Genomic DNA, 17,166 nt, shown 5'->3' with positions numbered 1-17,166 from the left:
TGTAGAATTAATATTGATATTCGCTGATATTATTTTATTCACTAATTATTCATTGATTTAGACTCCAAATAACTGATTTTTCTTCATATGGATCAAGCCCGCTTCATAAGTCTTATTCTATTCTTTTCTTGTTTTGGCGTACCTAAGCATAAAACAAAAACAGGTAGAGACTAATATGCATTGTTATTTTTCTTATTAGGTTGAAAATTCCTGTTGCAATCCCACATGCGATGTGATATTTTGGAAAACTAATGTATCATACTCTCATAACGTGTAATTTCACTCACAATATCTCTCAATCTTCAAATTGAAACACAGCTTACAAAACATGGTTTGTTGACTGAAATATATGATACAGAAGTAAAGACAAAAAAAACGCAAGCGACTATTAAGTACTATATCTACCTCGGTAAGGTAGGTATTAGGACCTCTATTATATAAATAATGTATGTACCTATATAGCGCCAGTGTAAACGTCAGACCGCCATGACCATATTTTCTCATATTCATCCGTATTCTCAGGATTTATGTTCTAATATGAAAATACTGATGTCAACTTATTTTATATTAATTGTATTAAGGCACTCTTACAATTAGTTTATAATTAAATTCCTGATTTCTATAGTCAAAATGCAGTAATAAGTCCGCCCAAATAGATACAATACATAATACATTAAAAATATTTACATCGAACACGTCCGACTCTACTTAAGGATGTATTTTATCGCATAAATCACATAATTAATTCGACTAATGGTTATGATTAGTATTCATTATGTGCACACTTCACATCCATTACCAAGGGCGGTAAGAGTGTTGGCTTACAATTTAATTGCACCGATGCATAGGAAAATGTCGAGAAATATGACTAATAACTAACATGTTGTTTCCTTGTTCCTCGTCCGGATATTTAATGACTTCTCATATTTATATTATAACATTCATTAATGTTAGTATTTGTCTGTATATTTATATATTATTGAAGTATTTCTATCTGTTCTGTTTAGTACCCATAGTAGGTATCTATTATCAAAAACAGCAACGCATGCCTGACCATCTCCAACTCTGCTCAGTTTGTGATTAGATGACGTTGTGGAAATTATCCTGTCATTATTTTTATTCCTCTCTTTTTAATTACTATAGTTAATTTGTTACCATATATTATAATTTTTATAAATGTGTCTGCAGACGAAGCAAAATTCATTCCTAGTAGATCAAGTGTATTTATAACTGTATACTATATTATATCTGTCTACATTCAAGTTCAATTCGTTATTAGCTCCTTTCTATATAGCTACCCTGTATATATGTATATATATATTATAATAAAATATGTAGTTTATTGGTAAATATATTTTTGTTGTTATTACTTCATTACTCAAACAGAATTAATAGACTATTGTTATAGTAATTTACTATAATATTTACAGAATCTACTTAGGTACTACTTATTGTCCAATCTGGTCTATTGTATTATAATTTTTTATATAAACTACTTAATCTAAGCATAATTAACAAAAATAATAACTAATCGTTCCTCTAATCTTCTGCCTTCCAGATAGGAAGCTTTGTGAAATTTTAAGTACGAAACATTAAGTTCAGTATTTCTCTGGCGAGTAATTTCTCAATTGAATAATTTATTTTAATCAGTACATTGTTGGCATCACCTATTTCTCAATGACAATAATACACAAAACTATTTGATATTGTGCACGCGAATAAATTGTTTATACATTGAAGATCGGTATGCACGTTGGGCGCATGCCGCTCTTCAATGTATGAATAATGTATGCACCTGTTCGATGCATACCGCTGTTCAATGTATTCGCGTACACAATATCAAATAGTTTTGTGTATTATTGTTATAGAGAAGTTTTGGAAAATCAATACCACTTGGTTGTTTACTCCAAACATCAAAAGTGAGCACAATGATGTTTATTCTCATGTGGCTTCTTACACCAACTTACTAAATTTTTCAAGATTGAAGCATAGTTTTTTATAAACTTTGTCTTTATCAGAAAACTCGTAAAATTAATATGAATTAAAGTTTTGCATGACCTCATATAAAATAATAATCCAACAACACTGAATGTGTGGACCTATTGAACTAGTGTCATCTAAATACAATACATAGATAGGTGTGCAATATACGCAATAAATGCTTATTTCACATCAATTGTTGATCTACAATCTAAAAACGATAACGATTTCCTCTTTATAATTTTGTGATAATGCTGCTGGGAAAAGTTTTTCAGATAATGATCTAATTATCGTATTATTTATTTCATGTTCATCACTTATATATCATGCTTTCAGTTCGTGTAAAACATGTAACACTTTATGATCGAATGATTAAAGAAAATAAGATTCGGTTCGTACGTATCGATCTACTTATAATGTTAAAAACATTGATCATTATCGTATATACCTTTAAATTGCTATCTTAATTATTAAATAAATGTAAGTGTATAATACTTATCTAATTTAAAATATTCCTATATGTATTAAATAGTAACAGATATGTAAATAGTTTACGTGTGTGTAGTTACGTCACGATAATTTATCTCAGTAGGTACCTACCTAAACACGTCAAATAAAAAAATCTGTTAAACAAATTTGTCGAAATAAATGGTTCTTAAATAAAATTATTTAGTTAAAATCAATATACTTATTATATACTAGGTATATTATTTTCTACTTATTTTTATAGAGATATTATATTATGAAATATATCGATACATATAAATGGATATATATACATATATCGTTATATGTAGATCAATCTTTATATTGTAATATAATTATATAAAATTTTGCAATTGTTTAGAATATGTATTTATTACTCTAAAATATTATCACATATTTAATCATGATAGAAAATGTAATAACTATAGAACTAATGATATAGGAGGTAGACTATAAAAAGTTGTCTGTGTGGGTACCTCAGTCTCATATGTCAATCGCCAAGCAGCTTCCTTGTAGCTTACAAGTATTTCGATTGTATGGTGCAGATTAGGCAATGAAATTCCAGAATAAGAGGCATGACATCTTACTATATATAATATATTGCAATTATTTAAAAAAAGTGTGTTGTAGTCTTTTTAAAAACTCCACAGACGCCTTAACTATTACTGCTGTTAATTAAAAAAAACTATAGTCTTCGGTCTCTATAAATTATTTTAAATTAAAATTTTATACGAAACTACGATATCGTAAAATTAAGGTTTGATACTTTCGACAGTTCACTAAATCAACTTTACTTGCATTTTATTTTATTTATTGATATTAATTTTATTTATATTTGATATATTTAATATTGCAAGTAAAGTTACTTGCATTTTATTTTATTTATTGATATTAATTTTCTATATGATCTTGTCCTGAATCAATTGAAATAGAAATCATTTTCTTCAAATAAACTCATATACAAAGTCACTTATGAAAATAGTATTTTTTTTATCATAGTATTTTTCACCATCATTTTGAATGCAAATTCAGACATAAAGACTATGCAAAAAAACTAGGCTGTTGCTATTTGAAACAGTTGTCCATGCCCATTACATACCTAGGTATTAAGACTTTGTTAAATACATATTACCAAATAGTAATTAGGTTCCCAATGAAACAAAATAAATCAGTCATAGTGACGAGTGCGATGAGCCAGCCATCTTTGCGAGCAATCATATTTTAGAGAGCCCATAACCCGATCTAACACGCTATCACCTATCTGTATAGTCAAAGTTAACCTTACTTCTATAACTGTCCTCAATTTCTTAAAAAAATATCTATCATTAATTGCCCAATTAACTCAAAGATAATTAAATTTCTTGCAGATTTAGCAACAAAACCCGAAGACGAGGATTGTCAAACTACCTACTACGTCCGTAGACGTTAATATCAATATCATAAGCAGCTAACGTGTGACGTATGGCTGATAGGAATTATGTTTACAACCCAGTTGCTACTGGTGTGCCAGTCAACCAGCAAGCGCATACGATGGAGGCGGGACAATTGTGGCGGCAATACATAATCGCCGGCGTCGGTATGTTTTTATAATTGAGATTTTTTGCGTAAATTATATTTAAAAAAATACTCGCAGCAAATGAAAGGACTCAGAGTCTGTAAACTAAGTGCGCGTATATTTTTTTACCTGTTGTGTTGTTGTTAGTGTGGGCAATATATTCCATTTTCGTGGCATCATGCTGTTTTCTATAGACATGTGAGTGCAGATTCGTTAACCGTAACAATTATTTGTTAAATAAAATTTTAAAAAAATGCTGTGTTTATTTAGTATACGCAGGTTGTTCCAACACATTTGTGTGAAATTACGTTCGTTTGTTTTGTTTAGATTGCTTAAAGTAAATAAACCTTTTACAACTACCATACGTAGGTGATGGGCACCTACCTATTCGTACCTTATAGTAGCTGCAACAGTTTAATTTTAACAATTCTCATTAAACTTGATCAACAATAGAATAGATAGATGCACATGAATCACTTGCATAAGATTAGTTAGGTATATAGCTACAATGTAACACGTTTATGATTATAATCGTAATTGGAGTAGTTAGAGACGTGATCATCTGCCGACATAGTAGAGAATGACTATTATGACACAATATGTCTAAATATTTATTAGAATATTTTAAATTTATGTATTTGATTTACTGGTATTATATTTATATATTATTATAAAAAGGATAATTAATAGATTCCTTAAACTATACAACATTGACACAATTATCGGAATGCCTTATGTACTATAATACACGTGTAAGTAGTGCGTAGCTAATGCAGCAATGGTTATTATTAATATTATATAAATCGAAAAATGAATAAATATCATTGATTTAAAAATTAGACATAACAAAGTGACAAAAAATTCATGGTTCAATTTTGCTAGTTTAGACAATTCATAGATATCATTATTTTAGACTAACTTTTTATAGACAAATAGAGAAAATATATATTAATTATAAAGATCCATAAATGTATGTACTTCGGTACATATCTACTTAATTAACGCAATTACATATGGCAGTAGGGTAACAAAACAAAAGATTCTGATCTTATATATTATTTTTTTTAATATTTGTACAGTTGTTATCAGAATTATTACCGATAGTCCTATATAAGGAATGTTATTGATTGCTGATTTCAGTGTGTCAAGTGAAATTTTAGGTGATTTTTTCAATTTTTTTAAATTTGGTTTGGAAATATATATTTTATAAAATTAATTTGAATTTTAGGATTTTAATATGAACTCATAAAGAGATACTTCTTCCGTCAATGAAATAAGAGATACAATTTTTTTATTACACATTTAGGTATTATATAAACATATTTTTGAATTGTAGTAGTGCATTCACCACACGTCTACAGATGATTTTTTTAATGCTAGTAATTGAATGTGGTACCGGCCTGGGATACTAATTTACGCTGACGGGGCACCAGGGGGGGTTTATCAGATGAATATAAGGTCAGGTTAGATAGCAGTTAGCCCATCGTGACAAATTCAACAATAATCTATCCTGATGGTTTCCAGGGGGTACCGCGCGGTGGCCAATCTGATATAGTACATTGCTAGCAAAGGGGTCAACAGTCCACATTACAAACAATCTCCTGCCTCCCTAACACATGATAATTGCTCTGATCACTAGTGGACATATAACATGGGTATATTCGAAAAATGTATATGAAAATCCGTTCAGGTGTACCAAATTCGAATAGAGAAATATTTAGACGTAGAAAATAATGATAGAATTGTCGAGTTGTTTATTACATTAATATGTCTTTTACAATTCCATACTTTTATTATAATGTATTATATCAGTTTAATCCTTGTTCAAAGTTTATAGTTTAGGCGTATAATTTTATTCATCATTACAATTAACATATTATCTAAGTCAAACAAATGAAAGATAAATAAGAACTTACCTAATTATAGTGTATTATATCATACTCAAACAGTGATAATATTAGAAATTAATATAATATTTAATTTTAATATTAACGTAGTATTCTCCGTGCTCCTATCTACTCTGATAGCAGGATTTTGCTGTATGTTATGTAACATCTCAACAACTCTGAACTGATATTGATTTTATTATTGTTTGTCAATTGTATCCATTTTTACTCGCATTATCTTTTTGTACTAAATCTATTTCAAGATTTTTGTTATTAACTAGCTATGCCCACATTTTTACCCTGACGAAATTTGTAACCTATGTAATTTTCAGCTTTATGTAATTTTCAGTTTTATCAAAATCCGTTTTTAGTAATTTTTGCGTAAAAGAGTAACGAACATCAATCCATCCATTTATCTATCCATTCATACTCACAAACCATCGCGTTTGGAATATAAGTAAAATATTAGAATCTTACTTACATTTTGCACTAATTTTAATAAATTCACGTACATGGTTATAAAATAATATTGTTATATACCTATTCTATTGCGCTGAAAATAATACAATAATGTATACCTACCTACCTAGCTATACCCTTACAACTCCTATTAAATTATGAGATATTATACTAGTGTGTTCACCCAACTAAAAACACCCACACGAAGAAGCAAAAAGTATGGTTATGATTTTGTTTTAACCCTGTGTGTGTTTGTATGTCTGTATATTTGTGTTACGTGTCATACTGTTAGGGCGTTATTTTTCAGTATACGGGTTTTCTTTTTTGAACTTATTTTTTATTATGAGGACTTTAAATAAAGGCTATGCTAAGGCACATAAAAATACTGTCTTGTCTCTCGTATAATTACATATTATATTAATATCTATCTAGGTATTACTACTACCAGTCTGTCATAGTAGTACTTATAATGTTATGTTATATGTGGATGAGCACCTAATCGCCACAATAAAGTTCGTCTCGAAAATACTATAAATATAAATAATATACAATTGAATGAATGACAGTTGAAGTTCAATGCCGAATCAGCTCGTTATGACAAGAGTGGAAATGACCGATTACGTCCACAATAAACGATAGATATGATGAATAGGATAATACGATAGGTACCTAGTCTTACCATATTGTTACAAGGAAAAACCTATATATTTTCTATTGCATATAATATTGATTACTGTAATGTGATTTAGTTTAAACATTAATATAAAATATTATAAGTATACAAAAGTTAATTCGAAACGATCTCCACTATAGTCTTTTAAACGTTATCAATATAAGCACGTGCTCTTTCCATAAAAATTCTTCACTGCCAATCTTCTAAAGATTGGCAGTGAAGAATTATCTGCTTTAGGGACTCCAAATTATCATGGCATTTACAGCAAGCCATACTATCTAAAACTTACTATAAATAAGTAATTATATTATCGGTTTAAAATCGAGACTAAATGACGATCAGTCTTCAGGTGATAAAGTCCTTTCTTAAGGTGTCCCTAAAGAACTTTCGTTTCCAACCAAGCTTGGGTGGATCAAGTTTTATAAACTATCGCGCTGTCTTGCTGAAGGAACCATTTATGATTATAGAACGTGGTGTTGTTAAGGATCTTAACCACATTCTCAAAAATCTTGATACACCTTTTGATACATAGTTCACAAAAATATGGCTTAGTCACTCTAACATAGCTAACACCCTACCAAACCATCACTGGTGTGGGATAATATCCACGTTGTACTCTATTAACTAATTGGAAAGCGCTTTAGATCTTTGACCATAAACACGGTCATTCTACTTGTATACCTAATATCTATTGCTCAATTGAAAAAAAAATCTTATTTCTGTCATAGACAGAGAAGGTTTCATTGTATATATCAATAACCTTGTAGGCAAACATTCGAGGAAAATAATACGGCAGGCGAGTTTCAAAAATTGTATTTGTAGGCTCAATATCTACTTCGTGTAATGCAATTCGGCACAGCGATTCGGTTCTATTTATCAGCCCACTCCATTTTAATATCACAAAAAATTTGACAACTGATTGGCGAGAAAATGAGAAAACACAATGATCATCCATAAAACAATGACAGATTCCGAATTCAAACGTAAGTAGGTACCTAATATTTTGTTTATTTTTAATTGTAATAGTATTTATGGCCAGACTATTTGTAGTGACTCTATAAACTAACGTAGGTATATTAAAATAACAAACTATTATATGTACCTACCTATTTAAAACAATAACTTTTATATTTGTAAACACGTCTTATTGCCCTACCTGCATCGTTTAATTTTTGCTAATAGTGGAAACGAAAAAATTAATAAATTTACAGCGCAGTATAAAATACCTACTAATAGGTATGTAATCGCCCATCACACCTGAGCGTGGTAACAAAAGCTTAGCTTGAAAATACATGGCGTTGTGACAATTTTCGAAACAAACACTCAAATTTGGAAATCCATACTGAAACGGCGATTGAAATGAAACGTAAACCTAAAAAATACAGTTGTATGTTTCAACTATTACGAAAGAATAGAAAAGATAAAAACACGATAACACGGAACAAGACAAAGAGGTTACAATGGCCTATCCCTATCACTAAATAACGATCTCATTCAGGCATCCTTAGCATGTCTTAGATTGCATCAAAAGTATGGGTGACATTGGTGCTGTTAGATACCTACCAGAAAAAAGTTTTCAGTAGTTATATACCTGTTTCATTACATAGGAAAATATTTCAATATTACTATGTAATTAAATACATTTTTAATAAGTTACATACATTTATAATGAGCTACAACATAGAAATATACTCAAAATTAATAATTGATTTTTTTTCTCGAGCAAAGGCAAAGATCTCTTGTTTGATTCTTAGGAATAAGTAATTACTATGCATAAGAACATTGCCATGAGAAATATAATTTAATATTAAAGAAAAATTATTTTACTTATTTACAAATTCTCTACATGCAAGTTTGTAGTCGACACATTTATATATTCAATCCCTTATAAAATATGTGTTGTAACAAACTCGCATAAAATTTGTGCGAATACTACACCTACTCGTACATCTCCACATATTGTGATCTACAATAAATTTCACAATAGGCCTATTATGTACCTAACAAGTGTCATACTATTGTCACTTCCGTACTTTAATTGTTCTGTTGTTGATCGAGTTATTCAGTTATTTTTCATTTTATATTGTCATTATAGTGAGTCCAAATCCCAATTTTGGTCAAACAAGGGTAAAAAAACAAGAAATATATTTAATAACTCGTTAAAATTAGGGACATATTATACCTATTACCGTTCTATATGGGATACGTCCCCTACGTATCCCATATAGAACACCTGCAACGAGAGATATAATAAATAAATATAGGTATAACCCTGGATTATGTTGTTTTGCCCAACTTTAACCTCCTCTACTGAAAAATATTTACATTTCATAATGAAATAACACTTGCTTGATTACTTCTAAAATTAAGCAAAAATACAATCTACAGCAGTAATCAAATTACTGAGGTTTAACAATGTTCTTGCAATTTAAATAAATGTGAAAAAGAAAGTTCTTAAAAATAATTCAGTAAATATATATTGATCAAACGTACCTACACACTTACATACCTACACACTTCTACAAATATCACTAACTAACGTAATCATACCAAAATGAACTGGATATGTTTTGGTCGTTATCAATATTTTTGTAAGCGTTTTATCACTTGAACAATTACAAAATACTTTTGTAATCGTATTATCTACGAACAATACTAATTTCAGAGCATGTCATGCTCAAATACTACCAGATGGTAGTTCTATATGTATCATATATAGGTAGGTATATATGTATACAAATCTGAAAGAATGAATGCTGCAGTTAAAAAGCGACGTGCCTTGGAAATTTTAATTATAAGTCAATTAATAGTAAACCAACTGACGCAGTTTTCGAGAGAGTTAAAAAATACTGAATTTGAATTTTTAATTCTTTCACGTAAAAAGCGTAGGTACATATCTACATTACTTGGAAATAAAGTAGGCTACAATTGTCTTTTATGAAAATAATATTATACCATATATTGATGATGATTGGTGACAGTAGTGCCCACGTGCCAGCGATAGGTCGGTAGATTTTTACAAAGATGAAACTCCACGGCGATAGTTATGTTCATGTAGATAAAACTTATACCCAGTAAAGTTATATTACTATAATTTAAATTTTGTCATCTAAATATTTAAACTGCAGCCTGTTACATATTTGAATATTATGTTGCCTATTCACTGATAAACTATCTTTATGGTCATAACATTGACTCAAGTTCGCAAATATCGACGTGGAACGTTTTACGTTGGCATACTGCATTAAATACAACTGTTTTTATTATTAGGGTCCCGAATCTAAATGCTAAAACAATATTATCCTGTCTGTGGTAAAACCCTTTTTCAATTCGACCTCAAATCTGTCTAATAAAATAATCTAACATAGAATTACGTTGACACCCAATTGTTGTGAGAAGCTGGAGTCTGAGATACAGATTGCTAAGTCTCTAACATATATGCATGTGATATAGGTCGAATAAAATACGATACAGGATGATTTTATTTTATTCTATTTAAACCAAATAAAATAAAATCATCCAATGTTAAGATGTAAAGGAAAATGTCAGAATAGGTGTGAGAGTGAGTCTATGTATGTATGTATATTATAATATCTAAATAAATTAGTTTATATTTAGATAAATAATTTAACATCGTAATGACAATTCTGTTTGCATATTTTGATTGTAAACTTCGGTAGATATACAAGTCCAAATTACTACTACGCTACTTAAGTAATCCGTTTATAATAAGTACCTACTATTCTATAAAAACCATGGACACAATTTTACAAACTTATTTTTTATTTTTATTTTATGTATAATATTGATTTGCTTTAATTCTGTTTCACGTTGTTTAGAATAAATTGTATACCTTGTTATTACAGATATACCTACATTTCTGTAATTGTAACATACCCTAAGCACAGATAACATAATATCTAAGTAAAGAAAGTTCATTTTTAAATTAGTGAATTTCAAAGTTCATGATTCTTGATTTTTGCGAATATCTAAACGTGTTTTCTGTTACAACAGCGAACATTGCTATCGCGGCTACTGGCTTCTCTATGGGATGGACGTCGCCGGTGAATATCAAGTTGCAGAATGTAACTGACTCTCCTCTCGACAAACCCATTACCAGCAATGAGGAAGCCTGGATCGGATCACTGCTCAACATTGGCGCCATCATCGGTATGTATGTTTGATTTCCAATGCTTTTTTCCAAAAGCAAGAAATCAGAGATTTTGTAATATATCTGTTACTACTTACTACTTGGCTTTACCTATGATGGCCGATGTATAAGAAGATGACATACTATTATTATTTTTTTATTATTCTTAAAAAGTACATGGAATTAATATATATATATATATACATACATAGAGGTACAATCTTTAACCATAGAACATTAATAATGTATTAACTTATAATTTAAATTAATTATGGTTGAGTGTCAACCATTCGGCGACCACTGGTTTTTGTAATTACTTACAACAATTACATATTTCCTGATTACTCAAAGATATAGTAGTATTATCTGTACTTCTTCCTCATATATATAGTTACTTATTTTTAATCCCTCAAAAACATTCATACAATCTCTATATATACAAAGTATAAATAACAAACTTAAAGAGTAATAGTACCTACGTGTACTCTTATCTATGGTTTTATTGCACCCGCTGAACAGCTGTGATTGTACCGAAAATTCGTCGACATTACTCACTCGACTGCCAGATTGTAATCCTCAACATCGTGCTAAAAAATCACGAGTTTACCGAGTCGTAAACTTTTTTATTCTGCGTGGTTCCTCTGTCTCTCATATTTTTGTCCCCAAACAGTTATTATAGCTTTACAAGCTGTATTTCAGTGTGATAGGTGATATATGATGATGAAGTTATAGAGTATAAAGATACTCGGCCTTCACATATTTGTATTGTTCTATTTTACATATACAAATATAGACCACTATTGCCACTTTCCATCAGGTTATCTGTTACGTAAATTAAGGTCAAAATCTCATTCCGAAACTCATATTCAATATTTGTTACCAGGTCCGTTCATCGGTGGTTTAGCAGGTTCCAAAATAGGTCGCAAGTGGGGTTTGATCTCCTCTTCAATACCGTTTTTCATAGGGTGGATCCTAATCGCAATAGCCAAGAATGTCGGCATGCTTTACGCTGGCAGAATATTTTGGGGTATATCTGTAGGTATGCTGTTCACTTTGACGCCGATGTACTGCGCTGAGATTGCAACGGTAAGATATCTGTGACATCACCAATGCTATCCTTTATTAGTACATACATATTCCAATTATTAAGCGGTATAACCTTAGATGGTGATAGGGTGATATCGAAGTCAGGTCAGTTAGACCATCAATCAAGCTAACCCGATCGACATGATGAAAAGTAGCAACCGTCCGCATCACTTATACATCTGAAAAGTGCCATGAACATGGTCACGTGAAGCTCGTGGTATTGCTCGAGCGTTAACATTCCTGAAGACTAAGTCTTTTTAAACCGAACCCTACGGAAAAACATCTTGCAGCGCAAACAGCCTATATATGTAGATGAGTTTGTGCAGTTAACCTCGTTAAAATATATAAGTCCCTCCCTTTAAGTCATACTTATTTAATGGATACATGTCTTTGTTATATTCTAGGACGAAGTTCGGGGCGCGCTAGGTTCCTTCTTGCAAGTGTTCGTTACCATTGGTTTCCTCATAGTGTACTGCATTGGGCCGTTCATCTCATACGCAGCGATCGCTTACGTTGGTATAGCTGTGGTGGCTGTCTTTGACATCGCCTTCTTCTTCATGCCAGAATCACCTATTTATCAATTAAGTAAAGGTTAGTATTATATAGTATATTATAAATATTATTTAATTATTGGATTAAAATGTCGGTTGTCGTCACTATGGTAAGAAAGTTGATTTGGGGCACCACGCTTGGGAATCAGCAGCACCATGTTTCCAACATTATCTTTCTGAAATAAATGGTGTGGGCAATAATGGCTGGTTGAAAGAATTCGGTGGAGGAGGAGACGCTCGTAACAAATAACCGCTAAAAAGCAATCCCCATTAACTAAGCATAATAGCGAATTATTTTAATAAGTGTTTTTAGTGCATGATTCCGCATACTTGGTACACCAGGATAATAGCCTATGTCGAAGGATAAATGAAGTCCACCGTATAGGCAATGGAATGTCCATCTTGTCTATCAACTTTACTGTTATTTATTAACTAGATCTGTGTAGTTTATATATAATACCTATGTTTGAATATTACTTCTATAATTAAAGTTTTTTTCAATATGTTAGGCCCAAGGTCCAGTCTTGATGAATACTTGCAAGTTTGTGTGTCCTACGAACATCAATTTTATATAAGTTCCTAATTTATTGACTATATTTTTATTCATAGATGACCGCGAGTCTGCATCTAAAAGTCTGGCCACCATTCGAGGAAAATCAGAGGCTGGAGTACAAGCTGAACTTGATAAAATGGCTAGCGATGTGAAAGCGGCTATGGACAAAACTGCTACGGTAACTAATATAGAATTATTGTATTTTTAGGAGTCAACTTCTTGCGGTTCTCAGTTTTTGTCCTAATTAATAAATATATAGTAAGTTTATTTGTTTGTTACGCTGTTACGCCTTAACGACTTCAACTGCTAAAACACGTAGTTAAACCTATAGATACCTACTACACAATTGAAACTATACAGTACATATATGGGAAAACAGCATATATAAAATAAAGCATTTGAATGGCATAAGCGTAGAAGTACCTAGATTATATTCCGGAAAATCATGAAGTGTATTGTAGTATATAATATACCTAGGTAATAAAAATTTGTAATGGATTTTCATATTTTAAAAATAACAATCTACAAAGTAGGCAGTTTGTTGTTGATTTATCTAATCATTCGTAACATACAGAACGCTCGACTTACCACGTGTGTGTGACTCTAACAACTCTAACTGATTTAAAGATCGTTGTATATTTTTTTAATTTCAGATAAAAGATGTGTTCCGTGGCGGTAATTTCAAGGCGTTCTATATTTCGTGCGCATTGGTATTCTTCCAGCAATTCAGTGGTATTAACGTTGTGCTGTTCTACATGACAAACATCTTCAAAGCGGCAGGATCCGATCTGGACCCGGCTATTGCCACTATCATTATTGGTGCTGTTCAGGTAAAATTCTCCGTGGCATTTTCAACGAATGACACGTCCCTTCGAATGATGTACGTGGTTAACATTCGAACTCCATTTATTAAAAGTAATCATACGTTGTGATTCCACTATAAAATTGCCAGTTATTATTTAGCTATTTTCTGAGTTTTTTTTTAATTTTATATAAATAAAATTATTATTAAACTTTATCAATTCCTAGGTGGGTGCATCATGCATTACCCCATTCGTCGTAGACAGACTCGGACGACGACTGTTGCTGCTGATCTCTTCGTGTGGCTCTGCCATTGGTCTAGTGAGTTATATTTCAAAACCTTTAAATGTATTGAATATGAAATGTATATTCCAGAAATATGTATTCTCCAGAACTCTATATGGTACATTAAAATGATTCCTTATTTTCCTTATTCATAAATAACTTGACAAGTTAAACAATTTCATTTTTTTTTATTGTTTACAATAACTTATATTAATAACAATTACTTTGTAGATGGGTTTTGGGGAACAAAAAAATAATAAATATATGCAAAAAATTTTATCAACTTTTATTCACTTTCAGGCTCTCCTCGGTATGTACTTCATCTTAGCGGAGAATGACAGTAGTGTTGCCGAAAGCATCGGCTTCCTACCACTCCTGTCGCTCGTTTTGTTTATCGTAACCTACTGCTGGGGTCTGGGGCCGTTACCCTGGGCAGTTATGGGTGAACTGATGCCCATGGAAGTGAAGGCTATCGCTTCTCCAATAGCCACTGCTTTCTGCTGGACTTTGTCCTTCTTTGTTACAAGGTAAGAGCCCATAATTTTCTATTTATAATAGTCATAATAATAACACAAATGGTCATCTAGCACAAGCTAAGCAGAGGTTGCGTTATGTATAGTATTAAATAAAGAACTGATGTACTTTTTGTAGATACCTACATAGAAAACACCAAATTTCAGTCATAAACGCTTGACACCGTGACCATTCAAAAAAAGGCGGTGTGCTAAATAGCTATACCACCAAGGCCGTTTAAATTTCATATCACATCATAAGTCAAAACACCGCTGCTTAAAGTTTCTGTCTTAGAAAGAGTACATGATTTGGGGTTTGATACGATAGGTGGTATCATACCCTTGTTTAAATAATACGATTGTTTTGAAAATTCTAATCCCGATTTGGTATATCCGAATGAAAATAAAAAAAAGTACAATATTTCCAATACAATCGGTACTAAAAATAAAATATTATCAAATGTGGTGTAGGTACATATAACAATCGGCATAGTTAAATCCAATATGGCAATTTTATATTGAATAGCGATATTAGCAATAAAAGTCACTTTGAGACACATATATTATCAAATTTCTTTTCACTGCAAGTACGGGATTTTAATGAACTTGCTATGTTTTCGTTCTCCGTTACAATGTTTTTTACTTCATCCGTCATCATCTTCAAGGTACCTATTTCATCAACAAACGTAAGTTTACAAAAAATATGAAAGTATGTACATATTTTCGTAACATATTTTTACAGATACTTCAACAGCATAGCAGTGGCAGTTGGCATGCACGTGGCTTTCTGGTTATTCGGCGCGTGCTGTGTAGTGTCGTTCTTCTTCGCGATGTTCATAGTACCTGAGACTAAAGGCAAGAGCTTGCAGGAGATCGAAGACATGTTATCTGGCAGGTGGGCCCTTGTTACTGGCAATTAGATTGGACATTGATAATCTCAATTAAAGAAAGGTATCCTATATATAGAATTCTTGTGTAACAATAGTAATTACCATAAAGCTCCAAAAGGGTTTGACCGATTTTTATGAAATTTTATATGCTATTCAGTATGCTGAGAATCGGCTACTATATCTTCAATTTTTTTTTATTTTTATAATGTGGCAATAGCAATTTTAATTTACATAGCAAAACATCGTTTACGAAATCAGCTAGTATACATATTTCGTTAATTAATCGACGTTTATGGATTGTTGCACCTGCCTGCGCTAATGGTATACGCTGGCGCATTACCAGTGGAGGATAATAATAACATGTCACTAGTCACAGCACAATAATAGCATGACATGGCACATGGAGTCATGGAAGTTAGTCCAGCGTGGCCATATTGCTAGGAATTTACAATGACAGTTTTCAGGTAGTTGCTGCTGCCACTGTTTCATACCCAATGTTAAATAACTTGAAAGATATTCAGGTAAACATGATATTAACAAAAGCATTTTCGTTTTTTCCAGGACCAAAAAAGGAGAGCAATCATAAACAGATCAACTGTTGGACCCTAAAAAGCTCCGTGTATAAGTATAGCATATCTTTAGTTTAACCTAACTTAATTATATTTTATACCACAGAAACCCGAATTTAACATTATGATTAAAACACAGACCAAAGAGAAACATGAAAAAAATATGATTTCAGAATTTTCTGTGAGTGCAATACCTTATATTTTGTTATTGTTATAGGAATTCTGTGATAATACGAATATATAAAATATGTAATAATACTAATTCCATATTATTGTAAAGTAAAGGTACATTAATCTATTTATTCTCTAAGTTCAAAAAAAAATTATACATTCCGTTCTCAGTTAGGCTAGAAGTTCATGAATGAAATTTTAATAGTGTTCTGTATTTTTACCCGATTCTCATAACAGGGTAGCTTAGGTCAATGCGATTATTGTACTCGTAGTTCGTAACACCGTGTAAGTATAGATTTCATTTAACCTACTTAATAATATAGATACAGGAAGCTATATGTAGTAGAAGGTATGCACGTGTTATGTAAATATTGTGATATAGTTTTTTTGTTATCATTTTGTAAATATTAAATTATTTTTAACCCATAGACGATATTACATCTGCCTCATTTATTATTTCTATATTTGTTTTATTACTGTTGAAGTCTTTCTTTAAAGTAATTTTCAGTCAATTATAATATTAGTAGGTGAATGTCGTTAATGGATTTTTAATATATTT

The 17,166-nt window shown here is 31.2% G+C and overlaps 1 protein-coding gene across 1 annotated transcript; it reads left to right on the top strand.

Annotated features, from left to right (window-relative positions):
* Positions 1-3,844: 3,844 nt before the first annotated feature.
* Positions 3,845-17,123, top strand: LOC131841236 (facilitated trehalose transporter Tret1). The gene is made up of 10 exons (XM_059189517.1): positions 3,845-4,042; positions 11,054-11,209; positions 12,073-12,275; positions 12,680-12,866; positions 13,436-13,557; positions 14,033-14,209; positions 14,409-14,501; positions 14,766-14,992; positions 15,720-15,872; positions 16,429-17,123. Exons 1-10 carry the CDS (start codon positions 3,928-3,930, stop codon positions 16,451-16,453), a joined length of 1,458 nt encoding a protein of 485 aa, XP_059045500.1. The 5' UTR covers positions 3,845-3,927; the 3' UTR covers positions 16,454-17,123.
* The last annotated feature ends 43 nt before the right edge of the window (positions 17,124-17,166 follow it).

The sequence above is a fragment of the Achroia grisella genome, unplaced genomic scaffold (genome assembly GCF_030625045.1).
Source record: "Achroia grisella isolate CSIRO2021 unplaced genomic scaffold, CSIRO_AGI_Agris_v1 utg1576, whole genome shotgun sequence".
Taxonomy (NCBI): domain Eukaryota; kingdom Metazoa; phylum Arthropoda; class Insecta; order Lepidoptera; family Pyralidae; genus Achroia; species Achroia grisella.
Note: the sequence above shows the minus strand (reverse complement) of the source record. Positions and strands in the feature narration are given on the sequence as shown.